Source organism: Ailuropoda melanoleuca, chromosome 10 (genome assembly GCF_002007445.2).
Source record: "Ailuropoda melanoleuca isolate Jingjing chromosome 10, ASM200744v2, whole genome shotgun sequence".
Lineage (NCBI taxonomy): Eukaryota > Metazoa > Chordata > Mammalia > Carnivora > Ursidae > Ailuropoda > Ailuropoda melanoleuca.
This window is the reverse complement of record NC_048227.1, coordinates 108,028,513-108,043,510: the sequence shown is the minus strand read 5'-3', so window position 1 is coordinate 108,043,510 and position 14,998 is coordinate 108,028,513. Positions and strand designations below refer to the sequence as shown.

The 14,998-nt window shown below is 43.9% G+C and overlaps 1 protein-coding gene across 5 annotated transcripts in view; it reads right to left on the bottom strand.

Annotated features, from left to right (window-relative positions):
* The window catches only part of CEP43 (centrosomal protein 43), a 39,929-nt gene that overhangs the window by 13,684 nt on the left and 11,247 nt on the right, over window positions 1-14,998 (bottom strand). For 2 of the 5 annotated variants that reach the window (XM_002918698.4, XM_034669440.1), the window contains exons 4-7: window positions 11,315-11,403; window positions 10,754-10,891; window positions 5,798-5,878; window positions 3,332-3,391 (exon numbers count right to left, since the gene is read on the bottom strand). In XM_002918698.4, coding sequence (XP_002918744.3) covers window positions 3,332-3,391; window positions 5,798-5,878; window positions 10,754-10,891; window positions 11,315-11,403 — 368 coding nt within the window. Of the gene's footprint in view, window positions 1-3,331; window positions 3,392-5,797; window positions 5,879-10,753; window positions 10,892-11,314; window positions 11,404-12,102; window positions 12,158-14,998 lie in introns of all 5 variants that reach the window. The other 3 variants (XM_034669442.1, XM_034669441.1, XM_034669439.1) reach the window with 2 other exon arrangements.

The window sequence follows — 14,998 nt, the reverse complement described above, 5'->3', positions numbered from 1 at the left end:
GTTTCACAGTGAAAATAACTATAAATTCCCAGGAGCCGAAACACGGATTATCACTACAGCATCTGAAGAACCGAAAAACAAGATATAAGTTTGTTTTTCCAAGCTCATAACAGAGAAACATCAAAGCTAAAGAAATACCCCAGTTTTACAAAAGTATTCTAAAAATGCATGGGTATTAACTCCCTTCCTCACCCACACCTCAAGGCCCTAGCTCCCCTCTTCCACCCCAACAAAGGTCTCTTCTTGACCCATGATTTAAACAATTTTACCACAGCTGTTAACACACATATATTTAAAATGTATTCATCTAGAATGTAAACACTGTAGGATACTAGAATCACAAAACAAACATTTAAATTCCTCTAAAAACTCAGTTTTTCTAGAAAACCTCTGTCCCTATGATCTACGACCACCTGTGATTCCTGCAGATGCACCGTATCTCTGGCTCTGACACCAGACTTGAAAACAACCCTCCGCACAGCTGCTCTGCTCCATCACCCAATCCAGCCAGCAGCCTGGGGGCCAGCAGAGAGTCCCGCTGTCCAGTCTCGGATCTGAAGCAGCCAGGCCCTGGGAGCTGGCCAGGCACAAGGGCCATGGGCTAAGTGCTGGGAATGCTGTTCACCCATGGATGTATTCATCCACCCCGGATGGGTGTGTGTGTGTGGGTGTGTAAGGGAATGACAGTGCTTGGTTTATCCAGAAAGCCCTGAGGAGACTGAAAAGACCCACAAATATGCCCTCCCTCCCACCCCCAAACATATACACATCATGGATTTCAACACCGCCCTCCATCAGCATCAAGTTGGGCTTAACCCAGAATTTTGAAAACAAGTAGTAACAAATTAAAAAACATCCTTTTTTAGGAACTCAAAGCAAAAAATACCTCTACACACACTAGTTTTAAAACACCTAAGAGCTGATTACAAAAAAGGATGACCTTTCCCATCAAAACAAAAAACAACTAACATCTTAAATAAGTTAGTAGAGCCTACCAAAAGTCTGTTGTCATTTTTGATGTGACATTTTTTCCTCAGACAACTGGCACCACGTTTGATAGAACAAAAGGTTCACAACGAAACAGACCATTACAGAGGACACCTCAGAAGTGAGTGTTAGTATGTACTTGGACTGTTTAAAGAAACACCCTCCCACCGAATACTTCTCCACCGAGTACTCCAATTCTCCCATCCATCCTTTACTGTCTCACGACAGTCACAAAAATCCAGAAACATAACTTTCATTTGCACCTAATTTAAATTCCTTCAAAAACCTTCTATTTTGCTCTGCATGTTGACAGGTTTATGACAGCAGATAAAAATCAACTATTTATATACACACACACGCACCCATGAGTGATCTTTAAAGTTCTTTTCTAATATGAATATAACTTCTCTGAAAGCCGCCAAGGATCTCTGAATGAGCCATTAACACTGTGCCTTCCTGTATGCAAAAGAAGTGACAAGACACATCAACAGTCCTTGCTCAGTGCCCTGGGCTCTCCTGCTACCCTGCTCATGGTCCCTACATTGCACGCCTGGCTCGTGGCAGGCAGGGTTACCACTTAGCAGCTTTACACAACTGGGAGATGCCACCCAGCTCCCCCGTGAATGGCTCCCCATGGAGCCTTGCTGCGTATCTCAACCACGTCATGCAGCTTGGCATTCAAATATTAGGATGTTAAGAATGTGAGATTATTAAGGATCTGCAAACCTACTGCATGCACGGGGCAAAGCAGAAAGGCTGAGGAATGAAGAGCCACGGGTTCATCCGCCAGGCTGGAAACAGGCAATGATACAGACTTAGAAAGGGTATGATACAGACTTAGAAAGGCAATTCAGAAACAAAATCAAGGAAGTAGAAGGAAAAAAAGGTTTCAAAGTGACTAAGTATCTTGGGTCAACAATACAAAAAACGAAATAAAAGGGGCCGAACTGATAGCCTACAATTCCAGAGCAGGGGCCCGTCCGGATTCCTCAGTCACCCCCGAGGTCGGGGAGCCTATGAGGCCTGCTCGCTACACAATAAGGGATAAAGTCTGGGCCCACATGGCTGCATGGTGAAAAGTGAAAATTCATCTTTTAATGTGCTTTGGTTTAGACAACGTATAAACTTCCAAATGTTTTAACCAATAAATGATAAAAACTTAATACTATGAAATATGCTTTTAACTTTCTTAAAAATTTCAGTCCAAGAAATTGATTACAAGTATCTTTAAAAATATGCCATTTTATATTCTTAGTCATCTTTCTTAAGGTGGGTCTCACCTCTCCCATTAGACTGTCACCTGCTGCAGTGGGGCCCACAACGACACTGTCTTGCCCGCAGCCCTCCACACGGCGGCTCATACTAGCTAAGTGGTCACACATACTCGCTAAATAACACTCGAGAATGTCTTCTCGTGCATAAAATAATGATAAAATAAAAAATAAAAAAATAATAACACATAAAAATAACGTGAACAAATGGAACAGGAATTCACCAGTGAAGCCACTAGAACTAAAGCCAGCTAAAACAGCAAATACAATTTTTAAAAACCCTTTAATTTTGAAGGTCTATACATAAACTAAGATTCAATAAACCGAAGATTCTCACAGCACTAAAATTAAATAATTTAAATTAAATATCTTAAGTATCTTATTCTAAACAAGTGTGAGAGATATACTGACAGTAGTGCTTCTAAGACCTGTAATATTTAGATTTTAAAAGCAGCTAATCTACTGGCTTAGTTGATTTTTGTCATGTTTTGGGGAGGGGAAAAAAGCAGCCGAGGCCTCATCACTGCAGAATCAGCTCGCCCAGCCCTGCGTGTCCCCGTGGGTCTCCTCTGAGCCAGGGCTTCAAGGGGAGGCTAATCAACGTGCAATGGTCCAATACGCTGCCGAATGCTCACCACCATCAAAAATGTCTTGAAAGAAACTCAGTTTAGCCTTTAATTTATCAATTGAAACCTATCCAAAAAGTAGTTTGATACTCTATTTATCTCAGATAAAAATCATAACGGTAAGAATATGTAGATGACCATCCATTCCAAAAGAAAAAAATATTTTCAACTTTATTGCCAACAAAACAAGGAATTCTCAAAACTGACAGCACATTTTTAAAATCCAACAGTATGATTTTCACCTGGATAAAAATCGGAAAGTCAAATTACTTTTTGCTTTATGCCCCGTGGCTTGATCATATTCTGATTACAGCCAGAAGACAGTGACACTGGCACAGAACACCAAACCCTGGGCCAACAGCGATTCAGCACCCGCTGGGAGGCCCGCAGAGCTGGCGGTCTGCTGTGGCCCAGGCTGCGTTTTCCCTCCGCCCTCATGCATGTTACCTTGGCACCAGACTTCTGCCCGCTTGTCTTCTTCTTACCTTGTCCTTTATACCTTGGTATCTGAGCATGAGAATAAAATGACATTTTACCAAAAAGTATAAATCTTTACAAAGAAACTAATTCATAACCAAACTAATAAAGTTTCCTAGTAGAAAAGCTCTCAAGGGGGTGCCTGAGTGGCTCAGATGGTGAACCGTCTGCCTTCAGCTTGGGTCATGATCCCAGGGTCCTGGAATTCAGTCCTGCATTGGGCTCCCCGCTGAACAGGGAGTCTGCTTCTCCCTCTCCCTCTGCCTGCCACTCCCTCTGCTTTTTCTCTGTCAAATACATAAATAAAATCTTAAAAAAAAGAAAAAGAAAAGAAAAGCTCTTAAGAATGGAAAACCTAATCAGTAAGTTCCTTTCTGAAATCCACAATTTTTTTTCTCGTTCGTTAATTCTCTTCTCCTCCAGTGGTTCACCCTGCGCAGAACTACCACGCCTTGCAGTGGCTCAGTCCACGTCCCCGCCCTGCCCCAAGGAAGCCGAGTGCAGAACTACGCTTCGGTCTGCGTCTGCGGCAAAGCCAGTCCTGGCCTCTGGAGCAGCCTCCCCTAACAGCTGTCCTGGCCTCGCCTGGCCTTGCTCGGGAGCACACAAAGCAGGTTCCTGGGGGTCGGGCTGGACCCTTGGCTTGGCCACAATGTCCCAAAGCCCCGAGTGGTCTCTGTGGGAGCCCAGCCTGACCAGGTACCCTGAGAGCCAAAGATGATTCAAAGACTGAGACAGAAAAGACAGCTGACAAGAAAAAGGTGAAGCCCCCAATCCACATCCTCAGAACTACAGGGAACTGCAGCTCCCCTGCCACCAGAAGGCTCCCCTTGACACAAGTCAGCCGTGGCCCTGCGGGCTCAGCCACCGCCCCCATGGGCCTCCCTGTCACACGGGAAGGTGACAGGAGATGGTGAGCACAAGGGGACAGCCGAGGACAGCTTACTGCTCTCCAAATCCACCTTTAAAACTACCAGCACTTCTCTGTATTTAAGGCACCATTTCCTAACTGACTTAAAAGATTCTCATTATAATTCTTAGATCCTGAAAATAAAATTTGTGTAGAAAAAAATCTGTCAAAGGCTTTAATCTGTTATCCTGAAGACACACCACATGTAGAAGGTTCGTATTGTTCATACGCTTTACAAAATCATAATTTGCTAAAAAGAGACCTTCCAAATAGCTCAATGCTATAGGTACTGATAGTTTGGAATATGCATGAATTTTAACCTCTTCAGAGCCAGACATGTTCACAGAAAGCAAAGCTTTTTTACTAAGGCTCCTATATCTGACAATTTATTTAAAGGGACTTTTTAAATTTATTCACGACCTTGATCTCTCTGAACCACGGTGACAGCCGTGCATGAGCATCAAGGGAAACCCTCTCCACAGGGAAGGCTAACTAGATCTCAGAGAGAAGGGACAACTACAGACAGCATGATGGTCTCTTCCCTCGGCTGGAAATAAAGCATAAAATCCTTCGATTTCCAAATTGAAAAAATGAAAAGGAGCAATGCCATCAAAGATCCAGCAACAAAACAGGGACCGCTCACTGGTGTGGGCCCAGGCATCTGAAAGAGAGAGAAACCCTCTAGAAGTCACCTAATTGAAGAAGTACAACTGTGCCCACAAGCTACTGCGACACCAGCGTGCTCGTAATGCGTGCTCCACGGCATCACCTCATCCTGCAAAATGGAAATCACGGCACAGTCACAACCCAACCTGACCCCAAGCCATCCTTGGGTAGGACTGGCTGGTTCTACCAACGCACAGGGCGCTGCAACCAGTCACGAGACAACATATCCCCTAACAATCATGTTCTACCCGTTCCTGTGATCCTGGACTTCAAATTCCAGTGTCCCACTCAGCATTTTTCTCCAGTATGGCAAATCCCTGCAGTCAGAAGGCCTTAACTTTAACCCGTAAACCACACACACACACACACACACACACACCCCCACACACACCCAGAGCACACATATTTTCTTATAAATCCTCAAAATAGCTCATTAATATAAAAAACCACTCTAATTTACAATTCTAAACTGGTCATCCATCTACAATAATTAACACAACAATATTCTGGAATAAGAGTCTGGAACCTAGTATCCTCAAGCTAGGAATTTATAAAAGAAAAGTAAGTTCCCTTGTCAATTGAGGAAGAAAATTTTCAAAGTACCAAATGAGTTCAAATATCCCACAATTCTGTAATTCAATAGTGCGTTCCTTTCTATGACACAAAATTCAACACACTACGCCAATAAAGTGAAATAATTGCTTTAAATGTATGCGTCACCAAGGGGAAAAAAGCAATTTCAAGAAACTAGGCAGCACTTGCATCACAACACAAGACCTGGAACAAGGAAGACGAGGGAGAGAAAAGCAGAGCCCGGTGCAGTCTGAGCGCAGAAGCCCTCATGCCCGCGGCCCACTCACCTTACTGGGACTGCTGTGAGCACTTGTTTTGCCTTCTGGTGACTTTGGTGGAGAATGTACATCACATAGATCTAGTGCACCCTAAAACGTTTCACAGTTTAAGATTAAAACATATTTAAAAACAAACATAAATATACTATTATGCCTCAACAGAATTTTAGCAGTTAAAACCACTACACAATATCGGTGTTTTTAACTCTTTCTAAACATTGTAAATATTATTACTAGATTCTCCCCAATTTTACCCAAACAAAAACAAAACAAAACACACTTAGATTCTAATTACCTAAGTATTTGACTCAGTCACCTTGAACAGGCCGCTGCTCAGTTGTGGGTCCGACATGCCCCAGACGAACCTCTTGCCTGGACCCAGCGGTCAGTGCCAGGCCCGCCCTGTGATTCGCACACATCTACTCTTTTACCCTTCTCTGGACTCGCTGCCTCCTTCACTTTGTCCCCAGAATATCAAACAGCGGCTCTCCTGAGACACGTCACCCTCTTCAAAGGACCATACTCCCCTCCCTCCTCTGCACACTCATGCTATTTTCTCATCTCTTAGAGCACGGGGGCTCATCCAGCCACGTCACCAAACCGCCGCGCACCGCACCGCATGGCCCCGGACCACACAGGACCGCACAGGACCGCACGGCACCGCACAGCACGGCAGTGTCACACACAACCACCAGCTTCAGGGCACGCGCCGGTCACTTCTCAGCACTATGCTAAACACAAGGAGAGATGTTTAAACGTTTCTTGAATGGAAACGACCCCCTAAAATTCATCCACTACATCGTTACCAGCTCTGTGCACTGTGTGCATCTTAAATATCGGTTATTTTGCTTATAAAAATCCTACTGATGACTACAGCTCTTTAAACATGAAAATGTGCTACTCTTCACACCCTCTGCTCCTCCCTCCAGCCACGTGACTTCTGGTGCGGCATCGTGCTCTCCCAGGCTGAAAACCTTATCTCACCTTCGCAAAGTTTTCTTCTTCCCTTATTGCCCTCTGAGACCCGAACCCTCTGCCATAATATTAATTTTACCAAGTCTTGTTGCTTCTTCCTTTAAAGGGGAATCTTTACCTGCCCATTTGTTTCTGCATTTACTGCCACCATTCCTGTCTAGATTTGCCTTCTCGTGGATTTCACTTCTTCCAGTCTTTGAACTTCTTCCAATTTTACCATCTAACCTTCACAAATTCATCTTCCAAAGGAGTACGTCCTCTGTATAAAAGTACAAAAGCTTCCCACTGGGAGCCTGGGTGGGCTCCGTTGGTTGAACGTCTAACTCTTGGTTTCAGCTCAGGTCATGATCTCAGGGTCATGGGATCCAGCCCCTTGTTGGGGCTCCACACTCAGATTCTTTCTCCCTCTGCCCCTCCCCACCATGTGTGCTTTCTCTCTCTAACATAAATAAGTAAATCTTTAAAAAGAAAAGAAGAAGAATCCCTGTTGGGTCGGACTCTGCAAAGGATAGAAAGGTGAGACCAAGCCCTCGTCCCCAGCCAAGGGATGATGTGGGGAGGGCCAGGCAACCGCAGAGCCCCGAAGAGCCAGGCACTCAGCTACACAGCTTCCCCCAGAGAGGGAGGGAGGCGGAACAAGAGGAATCATCCCAGAAGGCAGAGTGGCAGACAGACTGTAAACGACAACATTCCACAGCTGGGTATGGGGATGATGCACCATTTCAGGTGGAAAGCAGAGGAGGAGAAGGCAAGAAAGCAAAAGCCACTTTCAAGTACAAGCAAATCTGGCTGAAGCACAAGGTTCCACATTTCAAAAAAAGGCACAAGGCTAGAAAGACAAGTAGGCACCACATCGTGCAGGATCTTAACATCAAGGCTGAGGAATCTGGAAACTATCTAGTTGCCATTACACAGTGACTGCAATTTTTAAAGAGGAAAGAACCAGATAAAGGGCTGAGCTTTAAAATGAGGTCAGCAAGCAGGAAGGGTGCAGACTGACTGCTGACGGCGTCAGCAGAGGTGCTGGGGAGCAGGACCGGAGTGACTGCAAGGTGCTCACGGGGACGAAGGGGGCTGACCCGGGGCAGCACAGCAAACAACAAGTGCTGTGATTCTCCACGCTAGGGAACACCCAACACTGCAAAATCAACTCAAAGTCATGGTAAAGGACATGGGGCACTGCAACCTGATTAAGGTGGTTTGAAAATGCGCTTTTGGTACAAGCATCACTAACTGAGTTCAATGGGCTGAATCCACAGCTAGGGTTCTTCTCCAGCATCAGAAGTCAAAGGTTAATAAAACCTAAGGACAGGTTTCCCCTCAAAGATATAAAGACTAGTGAAGATGGAAAAGCCTAAATGGACACCTATCAGTTCCCTATTTTAAATATGAATTTGACCATTGATTTATGTGTGTTTACATAGACACACAACCAATTAAAATGACATACCCCAATATGAAGAGGGGAAATGCAGCAAAGAATGGGTATTTCATAATGGTTTCAAACTTTAAAGAAGTAAAACAATGATCTCTTGAAGCTATAAAGATCTTCTCCTGTGTCCGTTTGCCAAAAACCCAGCTCTGAACTAGGGTAAAACTGACTGGCGAGGCTTCGGGTCCACCAATCAGAAAGACATACAAACAATACATTTATTGAGTTTTCATTTTCAGATCAACCCAACTAGACAAGAAATCTCTGAGTGGGTCTCAGTTTGAGGCAGACGCTCTGTCTAGCAGCAAACCGAGAGCTTTCCGGTAATCGAGCTTGCCTTCTTCCACAGCGAGCTGCAGGTACAGGAGGGAGAGAGACTCCTTCCTGACAGAAGGATTGACCCGAGGGCACAGGCAGAGAGACAGCTCCTCAGACTGAAACCGAGGAGTCACAGAAGCACAATCCACACAAACAGAGGCATCTGCAGCAAGAACTGGAACTGGGTGGTTATTTGGGAGGACGCAGATTTTTCACCTTTTGCAACTTCCACTTTGCTAGAATGAAGGATTCAAACATGTTAGTGAGCTAGACAAGCAAGGGTCTGTGTTGAAGACCTGGAGGTCTGGTTTCACGCTGGGGACGGACTGAGAGCGACCGAGGGAGTCCTCAGACAGTAACGAGAACAAAACAAGAGACAAACGATGATAAAGGCAAATACTTGTAGATCCCTAACACGCAAAGCTTCCCTACCCTGACTCCCCTCAGTTGTCACCACCACCCGCAAGGCTGTTGTTTCCATCATCCCCATTTCATGAGTGACAAATTTAAAGCACATGGAGGTTAAGTGACTTCGGAGTCACACACAGGACATGGCAGAGCTGGGACATGACCCCAAGCATCCCAGCTCAGAGCCCACGCTCATACTCATATGCTAAAGAAAGGCACACCAGAGAAGGGGGCCGCCAGCACCGCGGAGAGCTGAACCCAAGAGCTGCTGCAGCAACCCCCACCCCCCGCCACATCCCACTTTCTGCTGCAGCACCCCCTTCTCACCCAAGGCACACCCCTGTTGCAGCACAACCCCCTGCTTCCTGCTACAGTGCCCCGTTCCCCACAGCACCCCCCTTCCCACTCCAGCACCCAGCCCAGCGCCCAGCCACAGCACCCTGCTCCTGGCCCCAGCTCCTGGCAGCCTTCTTAGTACACCTTCCCAGTCTTCTCATCCACTCTCACATTAAGACTGAGTTTAACAGGGGCGCCTGGGTGGCACAGCGGTTAAGCGTCTGCCTTCGGCTCAGGGCGTGATCCTAGCGTTATGGGATCGAGGCCCACATCAGGCTCCTCTGCTGTGAGCCTGCTTCTTCCTCTCCCACTCCCCCTGCTTGTGTTCCCTCTCTCGCTGGCTGTCTCTATCTCTGTCAAATAAATAAATAAAATCTTAAAAAAAAAAAGACTGAGTTTAACAAAATTTCCACTTGAAAAACCACTGCTCCCCTTTAACTAAAACTGATTTGACTCCTAAAACGTGCAGTACTAACCATTTACTGTACACTCCATGATCATAAGCCATCACTTACATGTCCATTTCCTTATGGGAACATATTTTATCTTTAGTAACTCTCAATTTTCTAGTCTATGAAATATCTTATCTTTTCATTCAAAGCACCTATTTGCTATGCCCTACATGCAATAGGTGTTCAGTTAGGCTCTCCTGACGTTCCAAGACTCTAATAGAAAACATGCTCCGAGACTCTCCACACAGAGCGCAGTAAGTACACAACCCCCTCCCCCCACATTCTTACTTAAAACCAGTGACTACAAGCACATGCTTAACTGGGTGTCTGAGACAGCTATCACATGGTCCACGTCTGTCAAACAGTATCTCTATGTAAAACTAACACTTGTAACTAGAAATCACACTTAATCTCATTTGCAGATTTCTAAAGAGAAGGAGCAAGAGAGGCAGTAGCTAATCAAGAAAACGGAAGTTTGAAAATGTTTACAAACTAAGTACAATCAACAGCTTCAACAGCTTTAAGTCTAGTTTTAAAAAGCCCTTAAGTTCAAAAACTTATCAGTTAGCCTCTAATTCAGCCCTATTTTGTTTAAAATGGTAACAAGACAATAACTAAGGAGTTGAGTGTTCTCCGCACTTGACACGCACTATCTTGTGCCTCAAGCCTCACAATGCCCAGGAGGCGGCCCGCTCTCCCCATTCCACACAGGGGGAGCCGGGGCGGGGCCTGCACCTCCAAAGCCAAAGGCTTGTTGGTGGAGGAGCTGCAGCTGGTCCCGCACGGCCTGACCCCTGACCCCTGACCCCAGCGCTCCTGAGTGTCCATCTGCAGCACGAGCACGGCATCAGACTCAGCAGCCATGTCTCCAATTGTCATCAAAATGTGCATTTATATGATCTGAGTGTGTTTTGTTTTGTTTTTAAAGAACAGCTTCTTTCCACTGAAACTTTGATTCACTATGTATGCAAAACTCCGCATGGCTACACTAAGTAGCCAATAATTAAAATAGAAAAAGATAACAGAGACTAGCATTACACTTACCTCCCCATTGGCTGCCCTTTTTTCTTTCTGCTGACAACGTCTGATCACTTCTAATAATAAAGGTCCACCCACAGTACCTTCTGCTTCAATAATACCTAGATCTCGGGCTAAATTCTCTCGACCTTCAAGACCTTGAAACTGGGGAAGAAGATATAAATGCACAAAAGTATGCAAATTAGTTTTAGAGATTAAAGAAAAATATTTTTGGAACTTAAAGATACCTTTAAACTCATTTTTCTAATGAATAAAATGCCCATATAAAATTATATATTTCTTTTAACCAAGTCTCTACATCAAAGTCTCCACGAGTGGATGCAGTCTGACATCAGAACATATTAATTCTACAAAACACTCCTTTCAAAGTTCTACGAAGCAGCATGGGTACCAGCTATCTACAGCTCAGATGGCTTTAAAAAAAAAAAAACAGATAATCAACTACAAAAAATAATCTATATGCAAGACCCCATAAAGTGTCAAATTCTGTTACGTTTCAGGTTATAATGAACTCATTTGTATCAAGGATGGTTTCAAAGTATAGATGTAAAAAATCATGACTCTTACTGTGCTGGTTTCAGGCTGAAAAACGGCCAAGGTGAAGTCAAGATTGAAAAACTGGAGAAACTCTGCAACGAGACTCGCCGCCAGCCGGCCTGCGGGACGTGAGGCAGAGAGCACACCCGTGAGAGCCCTGAAGCCCCTTCCCTAACACCGCCAAGTAGGAGTAACACATTCACTGAAGAAAAGAGGCTTCTAAATTGCTTAAATCATAAATTTATCTTTGAAGAACACCAGTAACGAAAATCTCAGTCTCGTTTTCGTTAGGATCATCTGTTTGAAGCTATTACTAAAACAACATGACATTTCATAAGTGGATTCAAGTATTTTGCTTCTTATAGTAAAACTGGTTTTAACCAACAATTTCGCATGACCAAGAATATTCAAAACAACTTAACAGTTGTACAATAAAATACAATCTTAAAATGAAAACCTCTAAGAGTCACAGACTTCAAAAAACATCTGACACTCCTTGGGGCACCTGGGGCTCAGTCAGTTAAGTGTCCGCCTTTGGCTCCAGGTCACGATCTCAGGGTCTGGGGATCGAGCCCCGTGTCCAGCTCCCTGTGTCGGACTCCCCACTGGGAGGGAAGTCTACTCTCTCTCTCTCCCTCTGCCCCTCCAACCCATGTGCTCTCTAATAAATAAATAAAACCCATGTGCTCCAACCCATGTGCTCTCTAATAAATAAATAAAATATTTAAAAAAAAAATCTGAAACTCATCTCTCCTAGAGTCAAGATTTGAAAATTCAGAGACAGACAAAAATAAACAAGATCAAACTAAATATCTTACCATCTTTCGTATTTAAAAACTTTCTCAGGCTCTCATTGACTAGAGGAGTTTTGTTCTGTTAAANGATCAAACTAAATATCTTACCATCTTTCGTATTTAAAAACTTTCTCAGGCTCTCATTGACTAGAGGAGTTTTGTTCTGTTAAAAAAAATGAAATATTATGTCATGCGTTTATCCTAAAAACAACTACAAAATGTGGTTTAAAGTTTAATTTTTTGGCAGAGATGTAAGTAAAATATGGTCACTCATAATTATGTTTAAACCCGCTTCACAACTATTGATTACTGCAGGAATTCTTTCACGCTATTTAATATCTCAAAGCTAATAAAATGAAACTACACATGAAAATTTGTATTTATTTTTAATTTTTAAATATTCCACAAATTGTTTATTAAACTACTTTAGAAGCTAGACCTTCAGATACTCATGTGAAATGGCATTACATTTACTTACAAAAACAACTGTTTATTATTCTAAATACGTGTTGACATTTTGTCACCAGATTTCTACCATTTATAGCATGCTTGCTGGGAGCAGGACTCAAATTACACACTTGCTATGCGCAGCTCAGCAGCAGCATGTGACATGATTTTATGTAGTGCATAGGCCAACGTATTTTTGCCACTGGAGGTTTATTTGAATAAATACAGGAAAAATACTTCTGGCTCACTCAAGCTTCTTCAAGCAGACTGAATGAATTATAGGTATAACAACAGTCTCACAGTCTGCTGATGGGATTGTAAATTGTGCAATCACTTTGGAAAGTAGTCTAGTAATGTTTTAGAGTTAGTACCCCTACCACATGACCCATCTGTAGGCATTTTCACAAAAGAAAAGCACAGACCCAAGCAAAGACGTGTACGTGAATGCTCACAGAAGCCCTATTTATAATACTAGAAAACTGGAAACAAGCCAAATGCTCATCAACAGATGAGCGACTAAACAAACTGTCACATATCCATACAGTAGACACTACACAGGGAAAGACAGAATGAACTATTAGTACAAAGGACAATATGACGAATCCAAATGTGTTATGCTGAATGAATGCAGCCAGATCAAAAAAGAACAGAGAGTCTGTGTGGCAGGATCCCACGTGTACGGCTCTTATATACACACGTGGCCCCAGGATGTGTGGTGGGGGAGGGTGTTACAAAGGGGTTTGAGGAAGCTTTCAAGGGTCAAGGACATTGACTGTTTCAAGGTTGCACAAATGTGTTAAAATGTAACACACTGTACATTTCGGTATACTGAGTTTACTGTAGGTCAATTGCACCTCAATAAAGTTGTTTTTAAAAAACACAAAAAAGACAAGGAGGTTGATCTAGGGTAGGTTGGTGCAGGAAATTTTAAGACACTGAGTCAACTGAAATATTTAAAGAAAATGAAGGAACAAGAGCAGACGTGTATTATGAACACCAAACTAGGAGCACAGCAGAGAAAGGACTTCAGGAAGATGGTGAGGGACACAAGCAAAGGGGAGACTGGAGAGAAGGAAGGGGTAAAGCAACCTGCAAAAGAAATAGCTCAGCTTAGGGTAAGAGGGCAGCAGAGAACCTCCTTAGCTCAGCTACAGAGCTGCCAGACAGAACCAGGTGACTGACTGGATGCAGAGAACGAAGAGCAAGGTCCAGGCAACTCTCAGATTTCTTGCTTGGATAAGCAGCAGTCCCCATAAGCAAGATCAGTCCAGCAGGCAGGGTCACACATGGGTCTGAAGCTCGTGAAACGGATCAAGGATACAGGGCTGAAGTTACCGGTATAATTAAGGTCACCCAGGGAGAGAACACAGAATGAGAGCTACTGGATAATACACCAAGGATTTAAGTCAGGTGTAGAGGAAAAAGATCATGTGAAAGAAACCAAAGAGTGCTCAAAAGGAAAAAAGAAAAGAGAACAGAAAAAAGTCCCAAAAATCAAGGGAGATTTTCAGGAAAGAAGGGAGGAATTAAGAATGTCAAATGCCACAAAAAACAACTAAGTTAAGAACTAACACAGGTAAAAACTAAAATATACTCAGTAAGGAGATTCTTCTTGACCCCAGCAAAGGAAAGTCCTCAGATGTAGTAGATTTAAGACGAATTTAAGTGGATATAAGATGTTAATGTATTAAAGGGTGCCTAGAACATAAGAAATAAGACATACACGTTCTTTCAAAATTCGACTGTGAGGGAAAAAAATTGAGTGGTATTAAAAGCATGGAATGAGTTAAGGAAAACAGCTTTCTCCTTGAGAAAGATACAAACACATTTCTATGCTCTAGAAAAGAACCAATAGCAAGGGAGAGGCCAAAGACACAGCAAATGGCTAAGGAGCTGAGAATACCTGGAGGGCAAAACCCAGAGAAAATGACTATTCTTGGACAAGACAGAGAATCCTCCACCAAAGCAGGAAGGAGGGAGGTACGGTTACATACAGACGCAGGGCAGCTTTTTCTGAGCTGAGTGATAGATCCGCAGGGGAAGACGCAAAAAGTCTGGACCTGATGCTCATATTTTCAGTGAAGAAAGAGACAGGGCCGGCGGCTGACAGCGCGGGAAACAGGAGAGGTAGAAGGCTAGAGCGCAGCCAAGGAGATCTGAGTGAAGAGGACTCACGGCCTGCTTAGACCCTCGATGAGGCAGGTACCCACCTGTTAGTCACAGCAGCAATCCAGTGCTGGCTGACCGCTCTAGCGCATGCACGGCAAGGGGAGGGATAGGAGTTAGTTTGCTCAATTAAATGATGTTTGCAGGTTTTCCCAGAGCAAGCACGGCTGGAAGGCCAGGAAGCTGTGGTTTCTTAGACATAGACCATGGGGTCCAGACAAGTCAAGAACAGAGGGCAGCTGAGAGAAGACTAACACTTGGACAAACACATAAGAACCAAGAATTGAGGGGCGCCTGGGTGGCACAG